Source organism: Doryrhamphus excisus, chromosome 12 (genome assembly GCF_030265055.1).
Source record: "Doryrhamphus excisus isolate RoL2022-K1 chromosome 12, RoL_Dexc_1.0, whole genome shotgun sequence".
In the NCBI taxonomy this organism is placed as follows: Eukaryota; Metazoa; Chordata; class Actinopteri; order Syngnathiformes; family Syngnathidae; genus Doryrhamphus; species Doryrhamphus excisus.
Window position 1 is genome coordinate 3,389,082 of NC_080477.1, and position 24,393 is coordinate 3,413,474.

The 24,393-nt window shown below is 44.3% G+C and overlaps 1 protein-coding gene across 7 annotated transcripts in view; it reads right to left on the reverse strand.

Moving 5' to 3' along the window:
• phkb (phosphorylase kinase, beta) overlaps positions 1-24,393 on the reverse strand; it is a 71,279-nt gene that overhangs the window by 8,561 nt on the left and 38,325 nt on the right. For 5 of the 7 annotated variants that reach the window (XM_058088773.1, XM_058088775.1, XM_058088780.1 and 2 more), the window contains 10 exons: positions 15,606-15,661; positions 14,435-14,528; positions 7,845-7,928; positions 6,718-6,822; positions 5,341-5,423; positions 4,332-4,422; positions 4,203-4,261; positions 3,842-4,004; positions 3,328-3,409; positions 1,900-1,957 (listed from right to left, as the gene is read on the reverse strand). In XM_058088773.1, the coding sequence (XP_057944756.1) occupies positions 1,900-1,957; positions 3,328-3,409; positions 3,842-4,004; positions 4,203-4,261; positions 4,332-4,422; positions 5,341-5,423; positions 6,718-6,822; positions 7,845-7,928; positions 14,435-14,528; positions 15,606-15,661 (875 nt within the window). Of the gene's footprint in view, positions 1-1,673; positions 1,765-1,899; positions 1,958-3,327; positions 3,410-3,841; positions 4,005-4,202; positions 4,262-4,331; positions 4,423-5,340; positions 5,424-6,717; positions 6,823-7,844; positions 7,929-14,434; positions 14,529-15,605; positions 15,662-24,393 lie in introns of all 7 variants that reach the window. The other 2 variants (XM_058088774.1, XM_058088777.1) reach the window with 2 other exon arrangements.

Sequence of the window (24,393 nt, forward strand, 5' to 3'; positions counted from 1 at the left end):
ACTGTCACCATCATAAACCTCCATTAATGTACAAGTAACGGCGTCAACTGTAACAAAAAGTTATAAGTAAAGTTATAAGCAAACAAGCTTTAAAACATGTTTTAATATTCATTTTTAATGAATGGATTTAATAGCGAAGGCACAATGTCCATTTTTTAACATGTCTATTTATCACACAAGTGTAAAAGTAAGTTAGACACTTTTAATACGGAACCAAACATTTGTTTTTTTTTCATTAATTTATACATTCTACTATTTTTTTCATCTGTTGTTTATGATTAAATGTCTATTTGGCTTTTTTTTAATTATTTAGAATTGAATTTTGAACAAATTGTTATTAACTATACAAATATATATTTTAATTAAATTGAAGCATTTTAATGTATGTAAATATTGCGTGTATTATTTATTTGTAAATGTATTTATAAATTCAAATAATTTCTATACACTCCCAGCTAATCCTTTTAGAATCGAGGTCCCACCGTGTAAAAGTAAGTTAGACACTTTTAATAAACCAAACATTTCTGGTTTTTGTTTATTTATTTTTCATTAATTTATACATTCTACTACTTTTTTCCATCTTTTATTTATGATTAAATGTCTATTTGGCTCTTTTTTAATAATTTAGCATTGCATTTTGAATAAATTGTTGTTAACCATACAAATATTAAAGCATTTTATTATTATATTTAAATACTATATTACATAAGGCAAAGTTTTTAAATGTGTAGAAATACGTTATAGAAATACATGTTAACATAAGTGCTTTCACTTTATTTACATGTATTTATTTATTTATCATTAATTATGTATTGTATTATTTTCATCACATTTTATTTACAATATCTTTTATTAGTTTTTTTTCTACTTATTTATTATGTATGTAAATATTGTGTGTATTATTTATTTGGAAATTTATATATAAATTGAAACAATTTATATACACTCCCAGCTAATCCTTTTGGATTTGAGGTAAATTAGACACTTTTAATATGGAATCAAACATTTCTAGTTTTTCTTTATTTATTTTGCATTAATTTATACATTCTACTGCTTTTTTTCATCTGTTATTTATGATTACATGTCTATTTGGCTCTTTTTTTTAATTATTTAGCATTGCATTTTGAATAAATTGCAAATAATTATACAAATATTAAATAATAAAAGCATTTTATTAATATATTTAAATACTATATTGCACAATGCAAGGTTTTTAAATGTGTATAAATACATTATAGAAATACATGTTAACATAAGTGCCTTCAATTTATTTATTTATCATTAATTATGTACGTATTGTATTATTTTCATTTCTTTTTATTTAGATTTTTTTCTACTTATTTATTATGTACATATATAAATGTTATGTGCATTATTTATTTGTAAATGTATTTATAAATATAAATAATGTCTATACACTCCCAGCTAATCCTTTTGGATTGGAGGTTCCACCGTACGCTGTGTGACATCTTCTGGGTCTGCAAAGCCGCCCGAGCGCTCAGCCAGCAGGGGGCGACGCTACGGCGGCCGTGTAACGAGCCTCAACTGACGAACGTGTGTTCGTTAGCCATCTCCCGCAATGTCGCGCGTTGATGCGGAATGACTGGGAAAAAGGAAGTGGCGAGCCAGCCAGGTGCATGCAGAGGCGGCCCGTCCGTCGCCAGCATGATTACCTGCTTCCCATGCACCAGAATCGAGGTGATGTGAGGCGCGATAGAGCTGGCAAACTTCCTGATAACGACGGCGGCGTGGCGCACGGCCAGCCTGCACGTTAGGTCACATGGGATTCAAGTTATTTACAGGAAGGAAGACATCCAGTTTTTTATGTGTTGGTCTGTGTGCGTGTGTGTGCGTGTGTGTGCATGCGTATGTGTGTGTGTGTGTGCGAGACCGTCAGACCAAAGCTTCCTGCTGCCAGCTCTCCTGTAGATCCTCTCCAGCTCGTCCGTCAGGCTCTCTGCAAGTCAACACAACGAGGTAACGCATGGCACCCACTTGAGGTCATTTTACTATTTCAACACCAAAGACGTGTTTATTGGTCGTTTTTGTGCTGGACGCTAAAAGAGGTCATGATGTCACTGCTGGAGAAGTTTTAAGCCATAAAGAGGGCCACGAGGTGGCATCGGATAAGAACTCGGCGTGGGAGTCTCATCTTTCTTTTGCTAGCTTCCATGTTTACGTGGAAGCTAGCATAGCCAGCGAACACAACATTCTGTGTGCCTTGGAAGTCCAAATCATCTAAAACAGGGGTGCTCACACTTTTTCAGCATGCGAGCTACTTTTAAAATGACCGAGTCAAAATGATCTACCCACTACAAAAATGCAAAACATCTATTTATTTTCAAATGTATTGAGGATTATTTGTACGTACAATGTATGTTGATGTACCTTACATAACCAAATGAGCCAATATTGCAAAACACACATAATTAACTATTAACATTTTTTGTAATTACCTGAGTTTACTTTGATGACTTGCACTGAATTGAACCAGCCAGGGATGCATAGTCCGGACAGTAGCTGCTGATAGCCAGCCTCAAGCACACTTCCAAATGTTTATCAGTCATGGATAATATCCGTATCATAATATCCGTATAATATTCCATATCCGTATGGAAGTCATATGTTTTTGCCTTTTTACTTGGTCCAGCTCCTTCACTCATTTTAGTGACCATAAACTTTAGCGAGGGCTTAAAATCTCGCAATTCGCCGACTAGCTTAGCACTTTGCATCGTTGTTTACGCATGAGCGGTGACCTAAAGGTCAAAATTCAGTTGTCATCTGACTGGTTGTCCTGTATGTCAATCAAGTAACGGGGATGGATGATAGGCTGACATCGTAAGTTCTGCTGCACTTAGAGACGTTGTTTGATTTGATTGGTCGCCCGAAGGGCAACATTCAGTTGTCATCTGAATGGCTGCCCTGTATATCAATCAAGTGACGGCGTTGATGCTGGGATGATATTTTTTTAATGTCACGCCGCGATCGACCAGCGATCGACCAGTACCACATCCGCGATCGACCGGTAGATCGCGATCGACTTAATGAGCACCCCTGATCTAAAATGTCCACTGCTGAAGGGGTTGTCTTTTGAAAAATGGCTAGGATCAAATAAGTTGATAATGATTTGGAGTGCATGAGAAAATGAGACGGGCATTAACATGTGTATTGTCCAACACCGCAGAAAGCGCATGCAGAGGTAGATGAAGCCACATGGACACTTGAAACGCAGCTACCGCCATCTTGTGGAGGTAGTGAGTGTACTACATCAGGGGGTTGCCTACAGCCACACCACTGTGTTTTGTTGTAACAATGAAATGGTCTCACCGTCTTTGTTCAGGAAGTGCGCTCCTTCCCTCCTGAGCAGGATTCCGGCGAGCTGAGCCTGGCTGGCTAAGCAGTCGCAGTCCTGGATGATCACACACACAAACACACACACAAACACACACACAAACACACACACACGCACACACGCACACACACACACACGGATGCAGTTAATCCACACGTCGTGTACAATTCTACTAATACAAAACTTGCACATTTTACTTCCGCTGACGAGCCGCTGTGAAATTCTAATTAGACGTCTCACAGAGCTGCCATTGTGATGATAATGGATAATCGTTCCCGTATCGCCTCATTTACATTGGAATTAAACGAGGAATATGCGTGGAATGGGGGGGAAAAACAAGGTGTTTTCATGCATGGCGTTTGGAAAGAAGCCCTCCAGTTGTTTTCTTGTTTTGTTTTTCTTACCGGAGAGCCACGCAGCGGCCACTTCTTTAGGTACGCCCTGATGAAGTGGCTGTTTTAACAATGCAATGGGGGGGGGGGGACTCACATGGAACTTCTGGAGGATCTCATCGGTGGGCTTGTGCAGCCACTCGTCCAGGCTGATCTCGGGCTGCTGCTCCAGGTCGGAGGCGTTGGGCGTGCTCGTCTGTCTCTTGACTTTGGAGTGTTTGGGCATCTCCAGTTCCTCGAAGCTCTTGAACTCCGGGATCCTTCATGAAACAAACATGGAGTAAGACGGCAAAGTCGGGCCAGCATGTGTGTTGCTTATTGATCAACCATTTTACTTTTCACTTTCTCATGCACTTTCTTTTTTACACGTAGGAAATAACATCCTCTCTGTAATCGGATTCCATGGTGTCCATCTTTAGCTCATGATGATCATGGAAAGTCAAGTAAGAAGATCTTACTCGGCCTCGTTGACGCGCAGGAAATCCAACTGCTCCACCACGGCTCCAGATATCAGCGTCTGGGAAAGGCCACGCACCAAAATCAGCACCAGAGAATCGCCGGGATGACGGCGGCCCACACGCACCCACCTGAAGTCTGTCCACATGAACTTTCACCCCCCCGATGTGGCCCTTTTTGAAGGATGCCAGCATGTCCAGGACTGGATTGAAGCGGCTTCCCCTGGACAGACGCAAAGACGTTAAGACCGGAGGAATGCTCCAGGATGGACGACCGCAGCGTCTTCTTCCACTTCCTGTTAGCTATTAGTACATCGGAATGACTGAGCCCTCCCCTTCTCTCTTCAATTGCCATTGTTCACTTGCGATTTAAGCCCTAAATGTGCCTCATATATTTAATAAACACATTCCATGTGTAAAACGTGTCATCGCTGACTGGTGACGCTTAGCTGCTTAGCTTAGCTGATTAGCTTAGCTGATTAGCTTAGCTGCTTTAGCATCTCGGCTCCGTGATAACTCTCACTACTACTATGGTGGGACATTTCAAGGCTTGCCAAAAACACTCTCAACGTAAACATGCTAACGTTGGACCAGTATTATCACGTATTTATGAAGTATTCATTTATTTAGAAAATAATGATAATATTCATTCATTCATTTTCTACCGCTTATCCTCACGAGGGTTGCGGAGATGCTGGAGCCTATCCCTATTTTCGGGCGAGAGGCGGGGTACACCCTGGACTGGTGGCCAGCCAATCACAGGGCACATATAGACAAACAACCATTCACACTCACATTCATACCTATGGACAATTTGGAGTGGCTAATTAACCTAGCATGTTTTTGGAATGTGGGAGGAAACCGGAGTACCCGGAGAAAACCCACGCATGCACGGGGAGAACATGCAAACTCCACACAGAGATGGCCGAGGGTGGGATTGAACTCGGGTCTCCCAGCTGTGAGGTTTGCGCGCTAAACCCTCGACCACCGTGCAGCCCAATGATAATATTATAATAATAATATTTATAAAATGTATAATAATGTTCATTAAAACATATTTTTTTCACCAACCAAAAAATTAAAAAATTGTTTTCAGCATCTTTAATGTACAAAGTGCCCCCCCCTGTCATTCCGGACTTACTTGATGTTGTCCTCGTGGATGAGGACCAGGAAGAGGGGGCGTCCCTGCATCTTCCAGCACTGCTTGATGAACTGCAGGGCGTTCTACAAACACACGGAATACAATCCCATCCACGCCATTTGCAAGATTACAATTTTCATTTGTGCGAAGGAAGTTTGCTAATCAATTCCAATCCGGCCCGTGGGACAATTTGCTAAACGGAATTGACGTCGCCCGCATCGCCGAACTCGAAAATAAAGCAAGTGCCTGCCATAATCTGCATAAACGCGTCATTCTTCCAGTAGGAACTGGTGCCATGTGAGACGGTGCCGTATTCAAACCACAAGTAAAATGGCGTCGAGTCACCGGGGGCACATTTGACACAATTTTGAAAAGGGTGATTAATCACGATTAACTGATTCGATCCCAGCCATCCCTCTCAGTAATGGCCCTTTTGGACTAATTCTTCAAGGCACATTTGGAACGGATTGTGGCCGCGCACGAGCATGCGTTACGATCTCCCTTCAATGTGGAACCTCCTGAACCCCCCCACACACACACACACACCTTCTGGCATAAAACTGCACAGTAAATTAGTTGGATACCATTTTTTGCTGTGAACATTTGCCAGCCGTAATGTAAACACATTCAGCAGCCGCTTTATGTATTTTAATAACACAGCCGCAGGGGTGCATTATATTGGTATGCTCCAATCCCGACACTGCAAGATAAAAGGTAGGCTAGCTGTTTATGCTAGCTGCTAACTTATATGTTTACCAGTGCTAATGGGACATTTTCTCAAGACGGGACCATGCTAATATTTTCTGAGCCTGGATTATTGGGGCTTTATGTCCCGTCCTGTTCGGCTTTGAGTTTGTGAGTTTGACGCCCCTGACATAAGCGGGGTGCCATTGATGTTGATTTACAACAGACACAAAAGCAGAATGTGCAATAATAAATAAACACTTTATACTTCATTTTCCTCGCATATTATTTACATTCTTGTGTTTTCCACATATTTGATACTTTCTGATTAACATGAACGCACCATGATGTGTTTGTCATGGAAATAAGATTGTTTGCACGCTGCGGTGGAATGGCTTTTACGATATCATTTGTGCGCACTATAGTTTTTTATTTGCTGCTATAACAGCTTTAGCACCCAGACGTGGCATTAAACTCACCATGAGTGATCGTCAGTAAACCCAAAAGACTTTTAGCATTTTGACCTTCCATTAGAGCCGGCGGAAGGCCATCCTGGCAGTACCCCCCCCTCCACCCCCCCCCCCCCCCCCCACCCCACTTCCAAATGTCAGCTTGTCTTGTTAGACAAAACCAATAGAATATATTCCCCTTAAAAGTCTGCTCCATAAATAAAACATGGCCGACACGACTTACCTTGATGTCATCAATCAGCAGCATCACATCCTGGGACAGGTAAAAGTCGCTGAGATCAAAGACGATCGGGTAGCACACCACCGTCTTGCCGAGGATGCGATAAATCTACACACACACACACACACACACACATGTATGTATAGGGACACACGGTGACGCTGATGATGATGATGATGATGATGATGATAACGGCCTCTGGCAGCCAGCCACCCTGGCCATAAGCGTTCCATTATAATATTGTCTTTGTCATCATTCATGTGTTTGGCAGGAAGCCGCTTCAACTCAATTTATTTGCTTGACCTTCAACATCTTGGGGGCAAAAAAAACGTGTGCAAAACATGCAACGGACACCCCAGGGGGCCGGGGGGAGCATTCGTCAGGGATCTTTGCGCTCGTCCTAAAACCCGATCCCGAATCAGCAGTGGCAATAAAAAGTGTTACCTCTCTACAGGTGCTCACCAAACACAACGACATACTTGCTCCCGGTGCAACAAAAGGGAAACACAACAACACAACACATCCACAGCACGTCAACGCATCACATAAATCAACTCCGACTTCCTGGGTGATAGACAACTCTAAGCGCTAATAGCCCCTAACTGTTATTTCCAGATGCCCACAAGCTACCCAGCATGCCTTGCGGCTTATTTGAGCTGCTTTGCATTGCTAAGCTCCTCAGGAATGAAACGTAATACGCCGGCGACAACATTTCCAAAAGTACGCCAACTAACGCCATGGACCGGCCCGCTGATGTCACATTATGGGCGGTGCTAAAATAAGCCTCCGTATTCCAAGATGGTGCATGATATGCTGCGTGATGCTAATACATTGGAGCTAACGTTTACTGCAGTCGTGTACTAGAAGCGCTATTCAGATGTTTGATATCGAAAGTTTCGATCTCAGTGGAAAAAAAAATGTTTTTTAGTATTTGACCGTCACAAGTCCCGAAGGTGCATGATATGCTGCTATTAGCTATTAGCATGTGGCGTTCCCGCTTTTCCTGACTGCACCTGAATGCAGCATGAGGTGAATTTGTGTGTCCAAACGCGTGGGAGGTTTTACCCGAGGGGCTCACCCGTGACCCGCGTCGTACGTGAGGTGCCGCATACGCGTGTTCGCCTGCGTACCTTGGAGGTCCCGATGCAGCCCACGGGTCGATCCGGACGCCCACTCAGGCCCAGCTTCTTATTGACGGCCAGGAAGCGGTACGCCTGCGGGGAAGACGCATCGACATGATGGACAGCACACAATCATCCTCGGATCGTTATAAGACACTCGGACAAATGATTTTCTGTGGGGGGGCCAAAGCAGTGACAGGGTACCTAAAAGGGGCGGAGCTTGAGGGATGGCCCCTCCTCACATGTCATGCTATTCACGTAAGCGCAGGTACGCATCTTTAAAGAGTCAGGACACGTTTGAGACAAGCCGGACTCTTTCACGGTGGTAATTACCAAGCCGTTATAGCAAAGGGCAAAGCCGGGGGGGGGGGGGGGGGGGGGGGGGGGGGGGGTTAAGGTCGCGGCCTTCCCCCTTAATCGTCGCCGAAAAGCATCTGAAGACGGCATCAAGGAGAAGTGCAAAGCTGGGCTAAAAGCCTCCGAAGGCTGCTGCTGTCCAAACGATCCAAAGATGCAAAGCGAGGCGAGGGGATGGACATCGATTTCAACGCCGGTTGCCAGATCTGCTGCTGTGAAATCCTCCACGGCCACGTGCGCGGAATACATCAGCACAGCACCTCGTTAGCCTTGGAACATCAGAATGATCAGAATGCTACATTTAAAACAAAAAAACAAAAACGTGCTTTCTGAATCTGAGCTGCAGTTCAGCAGCCGGACAGAAGGTGGCACTGTGCCCCTCCTGCTTGTCTGCAGGCTGGGGGCTGAGGACTCCAGGAGGGGCTGCTAAAAGGTTGATCCAATTAAAATAAAAGTCAATAGTAAGTAAAGAGCAGGATGTAGTGTTATTTTTTTTTTTTAAAGGCAACTGTCCATTGAGGATGAAGTGGAATTGCAAATGAACAGCCAAGGAAAGAGGAGACGAGGAGAGAGGAGAGAGGAGATAGGAGGGAGGCTGCTCCTGTGTGGAGAATAGCAATGAGGCAAAGGGTCACGGCGCGACACGCATCGTCTGACGCATTCCGCTACGTCACCAGCGACTGGTTCCCGTTCTGTTATTGAAAAGTGACTTTTTCACGATGTTTAACGGCAATGCGTCCCGAGAGCCGGAATGTGATGACGCCATGAAGGAAAAACCTCTAAGGGGGAGAGGAGAGCTTCATAAAAGCTTCTAAAAGGCTTCACTACACATTTACTTTTCACGCTCTTGCACTTTTTATCCGGGTTGTTCCCATCGATTCCCATTGGCAGCATCCTTTTCACATACGAGATCCCTGCTATTCCCTGCCATTCCCAGGCCCATAAAAGTGTCTATCTGACGCTAAAATGAACCAACATCAAACCAAACCCCCCCCCTCGCTCACGGTGCAACCAAAATACGGCATAAAAGGCTTCCCGGCATGCCTTGCGGGTTCTAAACGCGCATGAAATAGCATTGTTTGGTGTGTGTTATTTTTGGCTGCACCGTGAGTGAGGCGGCTCCAGTGGGTTGGCGATGATGAGTCAGGGCGGAGCTACCAAGCGGCTTCAGCGCACGTGAAGAACGCGGCCTCAAGCGAGGTGAACACTGACTCCGCGCCCGTTCTACCAAACGCTCTTCCACGATGGAGATTAGCAACCCAAGTGCTGGGCATGCCCACGATAACATTGGATGAAAAATATGGCAAATACGAAGGGATCCACTTTACCATAATCCTGAATATAAACGGAGGAAGCTTCACTACACATCTTAAAATGTCTGACCCCAGTCATCTGAATACGTAGGAGATGCAAGGTTTGTTTTTCTTCGGCTGCTGTTAAAAGGCGAGTGCACCGCTAGCACTTTAGCTCACATATCGGGAGGCTCCTCAGTCTCCTCTTGGATAAAATGCTAATTAAATGGTCGTATGCTAAGTATTATCACTTTGATGACTTCTATCGCAGTATCGAGTTCCAGGGTTCCCTAATGGCAACAAATAAGGGGGGCTGTACGGCAGTCTAGTGGTTAGCACGCAGACCTAACAGCTAGGAGACCTGAGTTCAATCCCACCCTCAGCCATCTCTGCGTCGGATTGCTCCGGGTTTTGTCCTCCCACATTCCAAAAACATGCTAGATTAGGGGCCATCCATAATTTTCAACATTTTCACAAGAGTACAAAGAGTACTATTTTGAGCAACCCCCCCCCTTAAAAGAGTACAATCCCAAATGAAAAATGTTGATAGGTCCATGACCAACTGACCCAATACAGCCAGGAAATTCGAGCATTTCCAATAGTTTTCTCTGGCTGTATTTTGGGACTCTGGTCAATCAGTCACTGCCCATCAACATTGTATTGAACACGAACAAGATAAAAAATTATATCAAATGCCTTTTTTGTATTTTTCTTTCAAGAAAATACAAATGTATTACAAATTTTGTCTTTTTGTATTGTTCTTTCTATCAAATGATACATGTAGAAAAGTCCTGATGCAACAACTGTTTTCCACAGGATTTTTTAAACAAGGGAATACTTCTTGTATACACACATGATTACTCAAGGAGCAGAAGAGTTGCCCCTGGTTTTCAAAAGCCTGAGGAGATAAAATCTTCTTTGAAATGATGGACACAACCCTTGAACTCAACTCTATGCGAAGTACGCAATAAAGATGCCACAACTGTTTTGAAAAGGCTTAACAATGACACCTATAGTCTAGTCAGTGTATCACAGGAAGTGAAAATCACATTGATTGTTACTGCACTGTCCACAAAGTCAAATTCACCACCACAGAGTCATTCAGAAAATGGCAATCACAGCCAGGTCCATGCCCAAATATAGAAAATAAACACAGAGCTGGCCAATAGATTCAGGATGGTCGCTTTAGTTTTGATCTTCTCCATTTTCGCAACGGCACTTCGGAACAAATCCGCCCTGCTCGAGTCGTTCGATTTGGAACCTTTCCGAGCCGCCTGGCCAGTCGCTACAGCGTCCTTCCGCTTTCTTTCCGAACGCACAAAGCAGTAAACATTGATGTATTGTTCGTATGCATTGCTCGGTGAGCGATGAATGGCAGTAATTCTCTTTTTGATGAACGAAAATAGGTAATCGAAATCACCGGGGTCGGCCATTGTCTGATTGTTGTGTTGGAATGCAAAGCACGCAGAGCCACGTGAAGTATCGCGTGGACTGGTACACTCTCGCGCTAGCATACGACGACAGGGGACCAGTCTACTCGCGCTAAAATTTGACTGCGTCCCGCGGTTCGAACATACAGACATCGACATTTTCTGGTTTTCAAAAAAGCGTACGTTGATGTCTTAACCCCCTCCCACCCTCGTACGGTTTGTACGCTCGTGAAAATGTTGAAAATTATGGATGGCCCCTTAATTGTCCATATGAATGTGAGTGTGAATGGTCGTTTGTCTATATGCGCCCTGTGATTGGCTGGCCAGTCACCAGTCCGGGATGTACCCCGACTCTCGCCCGAAGACAGCTGGGATAGGCTCCAGCACCCCGCGACGCTCGTGAGGGTAAGGGGTAGAAAATGAATGAATGAACGAACAAATAGGGGCGGGGCCAGTCTCTGGCATAGAGCGTAGCAACATGCTAGCGACTTCATCTGGAAGAGGGACGAAGCGGACTACATGGAGGGGGCGAAGCGGAGGGAAAAGTACATCGGTGGGGAGGCAGAAATTGGAACAAACTGTCTTTACAGTTATCCACTCTAAAAACGCTTAGACCAACGTGGGGGGGGGGGGGGGGGGGGGGGGGGGGGACTTTTAGCACTTTGATGATGGAGATGAAACAGTGTAGAGTAGATATTAATATATATATAAATATATATATATATGACCATGTAAAGCACAATGACAGCTTGCTTTTGGACCGTGCAACTCGCTCGTCATCTGCTCTTCTTTTTCCTCCACCGTCATCACCAGATCGTCTCCGAAGCTCCAAACGAGCGCTGGGGAGGGACTACGTATTTATCAGGCGGCAGAAGGAGTATGGATGCAGACGAGGAAACGCCCACCACCGCGCCTGATGCATCCTTGCATCTCGGATAGACCATCTACAACGACGGCAAGATGGCCGACTAATTCCTCCGGCTCCTTGCTCTCTCGGGAAGATGGATGGAAATATGACACAATATGATTCATATGAAATATGAAGCGTACCGTACGCCAACAACAAATACATTATTTTAGTTTGCTGACAAGAGATTTTAAACACAGGACGCCATTAAAGACGTGAACTAAAACATTGAGGGTCTGTGTTGCACGTATGCTAGCATGCTAGGGATAAAAAGTCCGTATCGTGTATCAAAACCGCGAGATGGCAGCGGGCGAGGAGCGACCACTGTGGCTTAGACGGGGACACGCCGAGGGCGACGGCGTGTAATTGCCACTCCGCCGTCGTCAGGCGGCCGCCGTCGACACGCAATCACAGGGCTGAGAGGGACGAGGCGAGACCCGCGGCGCCCTGGCGTTGGCGGTAAAGCCGAGATAAACACATTCCGTGAGTACGTTTGGGCTTTCCAATTTAATATTCAGCACCGCGGCCCCTCGGCCCCCCGCCCCATCGCAATCCATCTGAGTGAGGCGGCCGGCAGCTCCAACCCTGATGATGGGCCTGGAGGTGTTATGGGGGGGCGGGGCGTATGAGGCCCCGAGGGTGGGACGGCAGGGAGAACGAGGGAAGGACAGCAGGTCGGGGAGAGGATTTTAGTGGCGTCCCGAGACAGGAAGTGTTCATGGTATCGATTTCATAAGCAATGCAGCCCATTTTGGGATTTTTTATTATCTAATTTTCCATCAATTTCAATTTTCTACTCAGAATATTACAATTTGACAAATTATGACTTCTTTTGTTTCTCCTAATATTACAAATCATATTTTTTTCACTTTTTTTCCGGTGAAATTTAGACTTTTTCAACCTCAACATTTGAACTTTATTCTCGTCCAATTAGAACTCTTTTTTCCCATTTCTGCTGTTGTTTTTTTTTGTTATTATTTTCCAACTCTTTCAAGTCTCTTCTTTATTCCCATAATATTTAGACTTAACCACAATATTGTAATTCTATTTTAATTAATTATATTTAAATTATATTTATTAATTTATTTTAATTCTATGACGTAAAAAAATATTTTCCATAAAATATTTCAAGTGTGTGCGACTAAAATGATTTTATTTTTCCCTAAAATATTGCAGCAATATTCTCATCAAATCGCAGCCTTTTCTTTTGGTAATATTAAAGATTTATTCCCATAATATTTTGACTTTATTCTCACAACGTTTTCCAATGTCATTTTCCCAAAATGCCGACATTATTTTGTTTTGTTTCCTATAATATTCCAAATTCTTCTCTATCATATCAACTTTATGCTTCTGAAATGGAATGAAATCATTTTATGATTTATTTTGGCCCATAATTATTATTTCCCCCTCTATTCTTTTAAAAACAGCATTTTCTAATTGGAATACAACTTTTTTCTCGTACTATTTAACATTTATTTTTAATTTGTATTTTTAGAATATTAATCCAAAAACAACAGTAGGTCGCAAAAGGCCCCACAAAGTAGAAATCAGAGCAGGGAGGTGTGGGGGGGGGGGAGGGGTAGGATGAGCCAAACTTCTATCGATGATCTCTTCCCTTTCCGTCTTTGCCCACGTCTGTTCGCTGACTAACAGCTATGGAAGGTTCCATCGTGAGGAAATGACAGCCACGTGTCGGCCATTACGCCAATCAATGGCGGTTAACAATCCGCACTCAGGTGATCAATCACAGGCAAGCCTTTGATTAATGGCGGCGTCCGAGCGGAAAAGCTCACGCGGCTGAGGTCTGGAGAACCCGGCTGCTCACGTGCAATCCGACCGATCGGCGGATTGATTAGCCGAGCGGGGCGGCCGAGGGAAGTCTTCTCTCCGCAGACATGAGACATAACTCTGACGCCAACGAGCAGCAGAAGTCATCATTCATGTCAGAGAAGCTGGTTATGATACAGTATATGTCATAATTAGGGAGAATGACTTTTCACATGCTGCTTCCAATTAACGCCGGTCCTCTTTGCGCCTCGGATAAATAAACGGATTTTTCTGGAAACATTTTTGTTGGATCTAATTTGACTCGTTTGAAGGCAAAAAACATCAATAAGAAACAACTTGTCATCATAAAAATGACCTGATTCCTCAAAACAGGAACAAAGCCATTGTTGAGACTTTTGGGTTTTTAGGTTTTAAGCATAAAAATACTTCCAGACGTCATTATTACGTATTTGGGGGTCCTGACGTCTGCGGGGGCCTTTTTGCGTCAGTAAAGACGACGAGGTCCTTATTTGGCATCTATGGGATGGAAATTCAGCAAATCCATTTTCTATACGTATGCTGGAGCCTACCCCAGCTGACTGTGGGCGAGAGGCGGGGTACACCCAGGACCGGTGGCCAGCCAATGGCAGGGCCCACATATAGACAAGCAGCCATTTTGGAATGTGGGAGGAAAGCGGACACTTCGGGAAAAGCAACACACGCGTGGGATGGGGGGGGGGGAGGGCATGCAAACTCCACAAAGCAGAGATTCGAACCCACGTCTTCCCCTGCTAACCACTCGGCCACCGTCAACAAGGTTCCAGGTGAGCGTGTGTTACCGACCTTCACGAGTTCCTTCTGAGGCCAGATCTGAATGGGCTCCACCTGCTGGGGCGTTTGGGTCTGAATGCCGTACGTGTTCAGAAACACCTGTAATCTACACACACACACACACACACACATACACACACACACACACACACACACACAGAATGATAAAACTCAGTACGGTCCAACAAAAGCAGAACATGATTGTTATTCGTTTAGAAAGGAGTGGCGTCGTATGGACGAACTTGCCTTAAAGGGCTGAAAGTGGCAAAATATAACGTAAATGTAAATACAATGTACCCATAAAAAGGTCATGTGAATAATAGGACTATATGTATATATATAGGACTATATGTATATATATATATACATGGACCCAAATATTCCAATTGCATTCGGTTTATTTCCTCAAACGGAAAGAATGTAACCTTTGTATACGCCTCATTCCCAAAGAAAAGTGCCAATCCGAATAAATATATAATCGGATTCCCGGGGGTGGAATATTCATTTCCCCAATCCGATTGAGGTATCTTGTACCCGCTCAAATGGAAAGTTCTTCTTTGTGGTGTTTTTCTTCTTCTGTTGTTTATTGGCGGTTGGCAAGCAGCTTTTGTGTGCATTAGCGCCATCTGTGGAACAGAATCTAAACCCTTCTATACGCCATTCACAAGTCCAGTATTATTAAAAAAAATATATATATCTATATAAAACATGTCCCGAGTTTAATGATAAAATATTAGCAAGATTGAATGTGATCTTTTCCTGTTTAAATTGATCCCGGGTGCGTTCTTTCAGCACATGCTCAGATATGACGTAACACGCAGCTCCAGACGTTCTTCACTTTTAAAAATGGAGGCCAGCAATCGGCACTGGACTGCTAAGCAAACTTTGTTTTTGATCCAAACTAAATTCCAAGACTGGACAAAGGAAAAACTGTTGAATGTTGATGTTTACGTTTTACTGGGCATGCCCCATCGATTATTCTGTTGGATTATAGCGCCGCATGTAGACTAGAGATTGGAATATTCCTTTCCATGGATACCATTGTTTTCGGAAAGGTCATTCGGAAAGAATGACAGAATTATTCCCCAAATAGTTGGCTTCCCCGATCAAAATTTCCAAAAATGACAACCTTGTTTTAAGACGACTGATTGATTAAAGTGCAACATCGACGGATACGCCGTACCTCTGGCTCTCGGCGATCAGCGCTACGTGGACCACCACATCGTTCTCGATGGGCCCCTGAAAGACAGAAAAGGTGTTCAACGTGGTTCGGGTCCGTGTGGGATTTAGACCATGTCCACACCAATAAGGAGATTTCTGAAATGCTATTTTTAATGAAACTAAACGTAGCACAGTGGAACCCGTGGGATCCAATACCAGCAGGACAGGATGCCGTATCATTCCACCACTGAGCTGCGGTGTCCATCGGGTTCCCCGCCAATACCGTGAAGCAACATGGAGTTGATTGGATGTGAACCGACTTTGACGCCGTAGCAGACAACATGCAAAGGAAGACAAAGGCAGCTAAAGTAACTTGTAGTACTGCCATGCGCCTCTAGAGGCAACAGTGAGGCACTCGGGGCCAAAGCAGAGGTTCCCATGCCATCTGGGAAAGTCGGAGGTTCCATGAGCACCTGAATGCACCAACACATAACCAATCCAGGCTCCATAATCCCCTTCCACGGGCACTACCGGCTGCTATCGCTTGGTAACAGGCTTCCCGTTCACGTTGTCACTTGGCCTCCACAATGGAGCACACAATCCTCCTTAGGTTGCTCCTTCCATCATGGAAGCATTCCATCATGCATGCAGGAATGGTGTTTCTGATGGCTGGGGGCTGTGGGGGGGGGGGGGGGGGGTGTTACATTACAGCAGCCTAGACTGCAAAGAGGCAAAGACACGGATGACGAAAACACGTGACGCGGTCGGCAAAGTGAGATGAGCTGTACGACTCCACACAAGCGTTTACAGCAGGAAGACCAAACGAAAGACGGCTCATTGACGATACTGATGATACTGACGATTCTGACGATTCTGACGATACTGACGATACTGACGATACTGACGATTCTGACGATACTGACAATTCTGACGATGCTGACGATGCTGGTGATACTGACGATGCTGACGATACTGATGATGCTGACGATACTGATGATTCTGACGATACTGACGATGCTGACAATGCTGACGATACTGACGATACTGACGATGCTGACGATGCTGATGATACTGACGATGCTGACGATACTGATGATGCTGACAATACTGATGATTCTGACGATGCTGACGATACTGACGATTCTGACGATACTGATGATGCTGACGATACTGATGATTCTGACGATTCTGACGATGCTGACGATGCTGACGATTCTGACGATACTGACGATGCTGACGATACTGACGATGCTGACGATACTGACGATACTGATGATTCTGACGATGCTGACAATGCTGACGATACTGACGATACTGACGATACTGACGATGCTGACGATACTGATGATGCTGACGATACTGATGATTCTGACGATGCTGACAATGCTGACGATTCTGACGATTCTGACGATACTGACGATTCTGACGATACTGATGATGCTGACGATACTGATGATTCTGACGATACTGATGATTCTGACGATACTGACGATACTGACAATGCTGATGATACTGACGATACTGACGATTCTGACGATACTGACAATGCTGACGATTCTGAAGATGTTGGGGTGTTACATTACAGCAGCCTAGACTGCAAAGAGGCAAAGACACGGATGACGCGGTCGGCAAAGTGAGATGAGCTGTACGACTCAACACAAGCGTTTACAGCAGGAAGACCAAACGAAAGACGGCTCATTCAGAAATAATGCAGCGGGACACCAACGTCATGTGTTGGACAGTCCCTCGGGGGGGCTTTTGGAACAAATGACAACAGTGGTACTGCTACTTCATAAGATGCTCTAAAAAAAAGTTCTGAGCACATCGACTGGAGATGGTGAAACAGCCTTCAATAGGAATGTTAGGAATGTTACATTTTAGCTCCTGAGAGAAGTTTTCTGGCTCTCGACTTCTATCCGCCCTTGTCTTTTCTTCCCCTCCTCACTTGGATTTTGTCCTAATTATCTGGTCTTCTCTGCACTTCTACCTTTATTCTTCCCTTCTTACCCCTCCCTTCCTTTATGATGGTACCTCCGCCCCACCCTCGCCATTCTTCATTTGAGCCTTAATCTTTCTGTCCTTCCCTATTTTCTTTGCGTCCGTCCTCCGGGAAAAGAAAGGAAAGACCAATTCCCTCTCTCCTTTGTCTCGGCGTGGCGAGGGCCAGCCACCAATCAGGCGTCTGCCGGGTGGCGAGAAGTAAATCTGTTAAGCAGCAATTTGGCGTGAGCCGAGCCTAAGCTGCCGGCGTGGGACGCACCTGAGCCCCGAGAGCGACATCCAAAACCATCAAAGCCAAGTAGCGAGGACGCTCACGATGCAAGAAGGAGATCATGGCGGCGTTAATGATGCGTGCCGCTCGTTTGGCGAAGGAAGCCGCTACGGTGGTTTTTATTTAAGCGTCAACAAGTACATACACGCTGACAGTACGTAAGTACTTGTTAGTACAACGCAGCAACTTATACACGATGTCGTGATGCTAGTGGTACGCTGTCGTCGCAGTCAGGGGATGGAGTTACTACGATTGTGCGTCCCTGTCATTCTGTTTCCTGTCAGGGTTCATGTCTTCATGACTAGCATGACCACTGATACGGTTCATTTCAGTGATATCATTGTGGCTGATGATACTGATGATACTGATGATGCTGATGATACTGACGATACTGACAATGCTGACGATGCTGATGATACTGACGATACTGACGATGCTGACGATACTGACGATACAGACGATTCTGATGATACTGACGATACTGATGATTCTGACAATACTGACGATGCTGACAATACTGACGATGCTGACAATGCTGACAATGCTGACGATACTGACGATACTGACGATGCTGATGATGCTGATGATACTGACGATGCTGATGATACTGACGATGCTGACGATTCTGACGATACTGACGATACAGACGATGCTGATGATACTGACGATGCTGACGATGCTGACGATGCTGATGATTCTGACAATACTGACGATGCTGACGATGCTGACGATACTGACGATACAGACGATGCTGACGATACTGACGATGCTGACGATACTGACGATTCTGACGATACTGACGATACAGACGATGCTGACGATACTGACGATGCTGACGATTCTGACGATACTGATGATTCTGACGATGCTGACGATGCTGACGATACTGATGATTCTGACAATACTGACGATGCTGACAATGCTGAGGATGCTGACGATGCTGACGATACTGACGATTCTGACGATACAGACGATGCTGACGATGCTGACGATGCTGACGATTCTGACGATACTGATGATTCTGACAATGCTGACGATGCTGACGATACTGACGATGCTGACGATACTGACGATGCTGACGATACTGACGATACTGACAATGCTGACGATACTGACAATGCTGATGATTCTGACAATACTGACGATGCTGACGATGCTGACGATACTGACGATACAGACGATGCTGATGATACTGACGATGCTGACGATTCTGACGATGCTGACGATTCTGACGATGCTGACAATACTGACAATGCTGACGATGCTGATGATACTGACGATGCTGACGATACTGACGATACTGACGATACAGACGATGCTGACGATACTGACGATGCTGACGATGCTGACGATACTGACGATTCTGATGATTCTGACAATGCTGACGATGCTGACGATACTGACGATACTGATGATTCTGACAATACTGACGATGCTGACAATGCTGACGATGCTGATGATACCGACGATGCTGACGATACCGACGATTCTGACGATGCTGACGATACTGACGATACAGACGATGCTGACGATTCTGACGATACTGATGATTCTGACAATGCTGACGATGCTGACGATACTGACGATGCTGATGATACTGACGATGCTGACGATACTGACGACTCTGACGATGCTGACGATACTGACGATACAGACGATGCTGATGATACTGACGATGCTGACGATTCTGACGATGCTGACGATTCTGACGATGCTGACGATTCTGACGATGCTGACAATGCTGACAATGCTGACGATGCTGACGATGCTGATGATACTGACGATACTGACGATACTGACGATTCTGACGATACTGACGGTACAGACGATGCTGACGATACTGACGATGCTGACGATGCTGACGATACTGACGATGCTGACGATACTGACGATTCTGACGATGCTGACGATACTGACGATACAGACGATGCTGACGATTCTGACGATACTGATGATTCTGACAATGCTGACGATGCTGACGATACTGACGATACTGACGATTCTGACGATACTGACGATACTGACGATGCTGACGATGCTGACAATGCTGACGATGCTGACGATGCTGACGATTCTGACGATACTGATGATTCTGACAATGCTGACGATGCTGACGATACTGACGATGCTGATGATACTGACGATGCTGACGATACTGACGATTCTGACGATGCTGACGATACTGACGATACAGACGATGCTGATGATACTGACGATGCTGACGATTCTGACGATGCTGACAATGCTGACAATGCTGACAATGCTGACGATACTGACGATACTGACGATTCTGACGATACTGACGATACTGACGATGCTGATGATGCTGATACTTGGTCCTCTCCATTGGGACCCTTTCCAGGCATCCTTGGCATTTGATGATGGAGTCCTGTTTGTTTCTCTTGTTCTGTTGTTGTTGCAATTGTTGTTTTTGTCTCTCTTTGTATCGTCCCCCTTTTGTCCCCGCACTTTTCTTTTTTCTTCTTTTCTATTTATATAAAAAAAATTGCATAACAAAAACACATCAGCCAAATTCTACTCCACAGAACAGGAAGGTGAAGTTTACACTTTTTCCCTGGCAGAGCAAATCAGGCATGTAAGGGCATTTAGATGGATAATATTATCGAACTGAAAAACCAAACCAAAATGTGAACAAGCAGAGCGCTACTTAGCTCATTCAACCCCTTTAGCGCCGACCTTTGGGCTGATCTTTCAAGGACACAGAATATCGTGTTCTACGGTTATATAAAACATGGAAGCTAACAAAGGAGAGATTAGACTCCCGCCTTTCATCAGGAAAAAATAGTTTGTTTCTATCTTTTCCCGTTGTCTAGTAACCAGCAGGGAAACGTTGGTAAGTTTCAGGAAAATATCAGTTTCCGACTAAAAAGCGAGGAGAAACACCATCAACTATTTCCACTTTTCACATTTGGAATTAATTGTGTGCGTGTGATTTCCCTAAAATGTCATTTTTGTTGAGAGCTATCTCTCCGTCTGGTCTGGTCCAGTCTGGTCTGGTCTGGTCCGATCTGGTCCTGGGTTCAGTGGATGAGCAAACGGACAGAAACGAGCCACTCAGGTTGTTCCAGACAAGAGACAATCTTGTCGCCTGACGCTGCCGTTTCTCCCCGAGTGAGACATCCATTAATTTAAACATCCAAACGAAAGTTGGAGATGGAAAAGGGGGGGGGGTAGGTGGCACCGAACAAGATCTGTTTCAAGGTCGCCCCCCCCCCCCCCCCCCCCCGCCCCCCCCAGTGTGCTGCGGGGCCTGAAGCGAGCGTCGCATCACAAAAGGAATGAAACATTCCAAAGACTTTCAGAAAGTTGAAGAGGAAGCGGGAAGATTGTTACACCCCCCCCCCCCCTCCCCACCTATGCCCCACCCCCCCTTGTGAAATGAAATATAATCCCTTCCTTTCATGCACCTACACCCACTCAGATAACTCACAGCTCCGTACCATGCAGAGATCCGTATTATGATGAGGGCATTTGAACGTGTCAGAGGGTTCGCGTCAGCGGCGGGGGCTGGAGATATGGGGGGGGGGGGGGGGCAGAGAAAATAAAAAAATTGCACCCCTCGGCCAGGGACAACCAAAGGTGTGGGTTTTTAAGGGCGGATGTTCGCGTAAGGTCGTTTGGTGGGAATGAAGTCGGGTGAGGATGCGATTGATATTAAAATATTGTCCCCCCACCCCTGAGAAAACATCAGACGTGGGGGGAGGATGATACAAAACACGCCAATTGTCCTCGAGGAGATGCCGGGATCAGCGAAATAGCCGGCAATGCGAGTCAGCAGCAGCGAGATACTCGTCTCCACGGTGTCCACGAGTGCCGCCGGCACTGGGGAGCTGCGGCTCATTGAGAATTTCAATACGCTAGCTCCCCTCTCTCAGCCCCCGTGGAGGTGTTTGGGCCACATGCATCACGGCAGATCGTTTTTCTTTCGACCCGCTGAGATGTTTGGGCTGTAACCATGACGATGCCGCACACACACACACACACACACACAGATCCATATACAGAGAGACAAATGCAGCGTGGACGCCAAACGACACGCTGCGTTCAAGTACATGTCATGTGTTAATGCACACACGGTGTCCTCACAGGTGAAGATGTCCCTGAGGCGTTTACTGTCACAGATGACTGGATGTCACATTTACTCACTGCTACTTGGCAAACTACACACTCAGTGCTCTTTTCACTCGTGTGTGTGTGGGTGGGGGGGGGGGGGGGGGGGCGAGACGACAGAGAAAATATGTACATAAGTCATAAATAAATAAGACACTACATATTGTATCATGCTTGTTTTCCCCCTCAACATGTTGCTAAGACGTGCCAACATGTCAGTGTTGCATGGGGGGGGGGGGGGGGCGTACAGTACGGACAGTATTACAACTATTAAGTATACAAGTATTAGTACGGACAGTATTACAGCTATTAAGTATACAAGTATTAGTACAGACAGTATTACAACTATTAAGTATATAAGTATTAGTACGGACAGTATTACAACTATTAAGTATATAAGTATTAGTACAGACAGTATTACAACTATTAAGTATATAAGTATTAGTACAGACAGTATTACAACTATTAAGTATATAAGTATTAGTACGGACGGTATTACAACTATTAAGTATATAAGTATTAGTACGGACGGTATTACAACTATTAAGTATATAAGTATTAGTACGAACAGTATTGGAACTATTAAGTATGTAAGTATTAGTACGGACAGTATTACAACTATTAAGTATGTAAGTATTAGTACAAACAGTATTACAACTATTAAGTATATAAGTATTAGTACGGACAGTATTTCAACTATTAAGTATAGTATAAGTATTAGTACGGACCGTATTACAACTATTAAGTATAGTATAAGTATTAGTACGGACCGTATTACAACTATTAAGTATAGTATAAGTATTAGTACGGACAGTATTACAACTATTAAGTATACAAGAATTAGTACGGACAGTATTACAACTATTAAGTATATAAGTATTAGTACGGACAGTATTACAACTATTAAGTATATAAGTATTAGAACGAACAGTATTACAACTATTAAGTATATAAGTATTAGTAGAGACAGTATTACAACTATTAAGTATATAAGTATTAGTAGAGACAGTATTACAACTATTAAGTATATAAGTATTAGTAGAGACAGTATTACAACTATTAAGTATATAAGTATTAGTAGAGACAGTATTACAACTATTAAGTATATAAGTATTAGTAGAGACAGTATTACAACTATTAAGTATATAAGTATTAGTAGAGACAGTATTACAACTATTAAGTATATAAGTATTAGTAGAGACAGTATTACAACTATTAAGTATATAAGTATTAGTAGAGACAGTATTACAACTATTAAGTATATAAGTATTAGTACGAACAGTATTGGAACTATTAAGTATATAAGTATTAGTACGGACGGTATTACAACTATTAAGTATATAAGCATTAGTACGGACGGTATTAGAACTATTAAGTATATAAGTATTAGTACGGACAGTATTACAACTATTAAGTATATAAGTATTAGTAGGGACAGTATTACAACTATTAAGTAAATAAGTATTAGTACGGACCGTATTACAACTATTAAGTATAGTATAAGTATTAGTACGGACAGTATTACAACTATTAAGTATAGTATAAGTATTAGTACGGACAGTATTACAACTATTAAGTATATAAGTATTAGTACGTAGTTTCGTAGTTCTAGGAATACTCTCTGACGGTTTAAGTGAGAAAAGATAGGATTGATTCAGATGCAATGATTAACAGAATGTAGAATAGCCTAGCCTAGCCTAGCCTAGCCTCGCGTAGCGCAGGGTAGCATAACATAAACGTAACCTAACGTAAGGTCACATAATGCGAGGTAATGTAACGGAATTTGTCGTAATATAGCCTGGCATACTATAACCTAGCATAACACAACATAGGCTAGCTTTATGTAACATAACAAAACATCATTAACTGGTGGCAGCATCCATTTTTCCATTTGGCATTCCTGGTATTTCTCTGATCCCGTCACTTTAAAAGCGGACCTCCCAACAGGACACGCTATCGCCATCACCACTGTGTCGTTATGATCATAGCGCCATCACGCCGGAACGTTGTGAGCCAATGTTCTGCTCCAGGACCTCGTCCTGCGTCACTGTCGAGATCACAGCTGCCTTATTTATTTTCTAAACGCCATTTATGTGGCTTGAAATAGAAAAAGGAGGCGGCCCAACACGCATCACACGTGTCCTTTACATGCCGTTTACCATCTGCCGTCATGGATGGCTTCAACATGGCCGCCCAAGCCGTCTCAGCAGGACGGCGAGGATAAACGATGATGCCGGTGTCGCTTGCGATCGCACATCCACGCCCCCCCCCCCCCACCCCCTTCAGCTAAATGGACCGGAACGCATTGCCCGCCCCCGTCCTCCTCATCTCACGCTCTACTCCATTGATGACGATGCATTCAGGGTCTTACGTAACAATACAGCCACACGGTTTGTGGTGGACAACG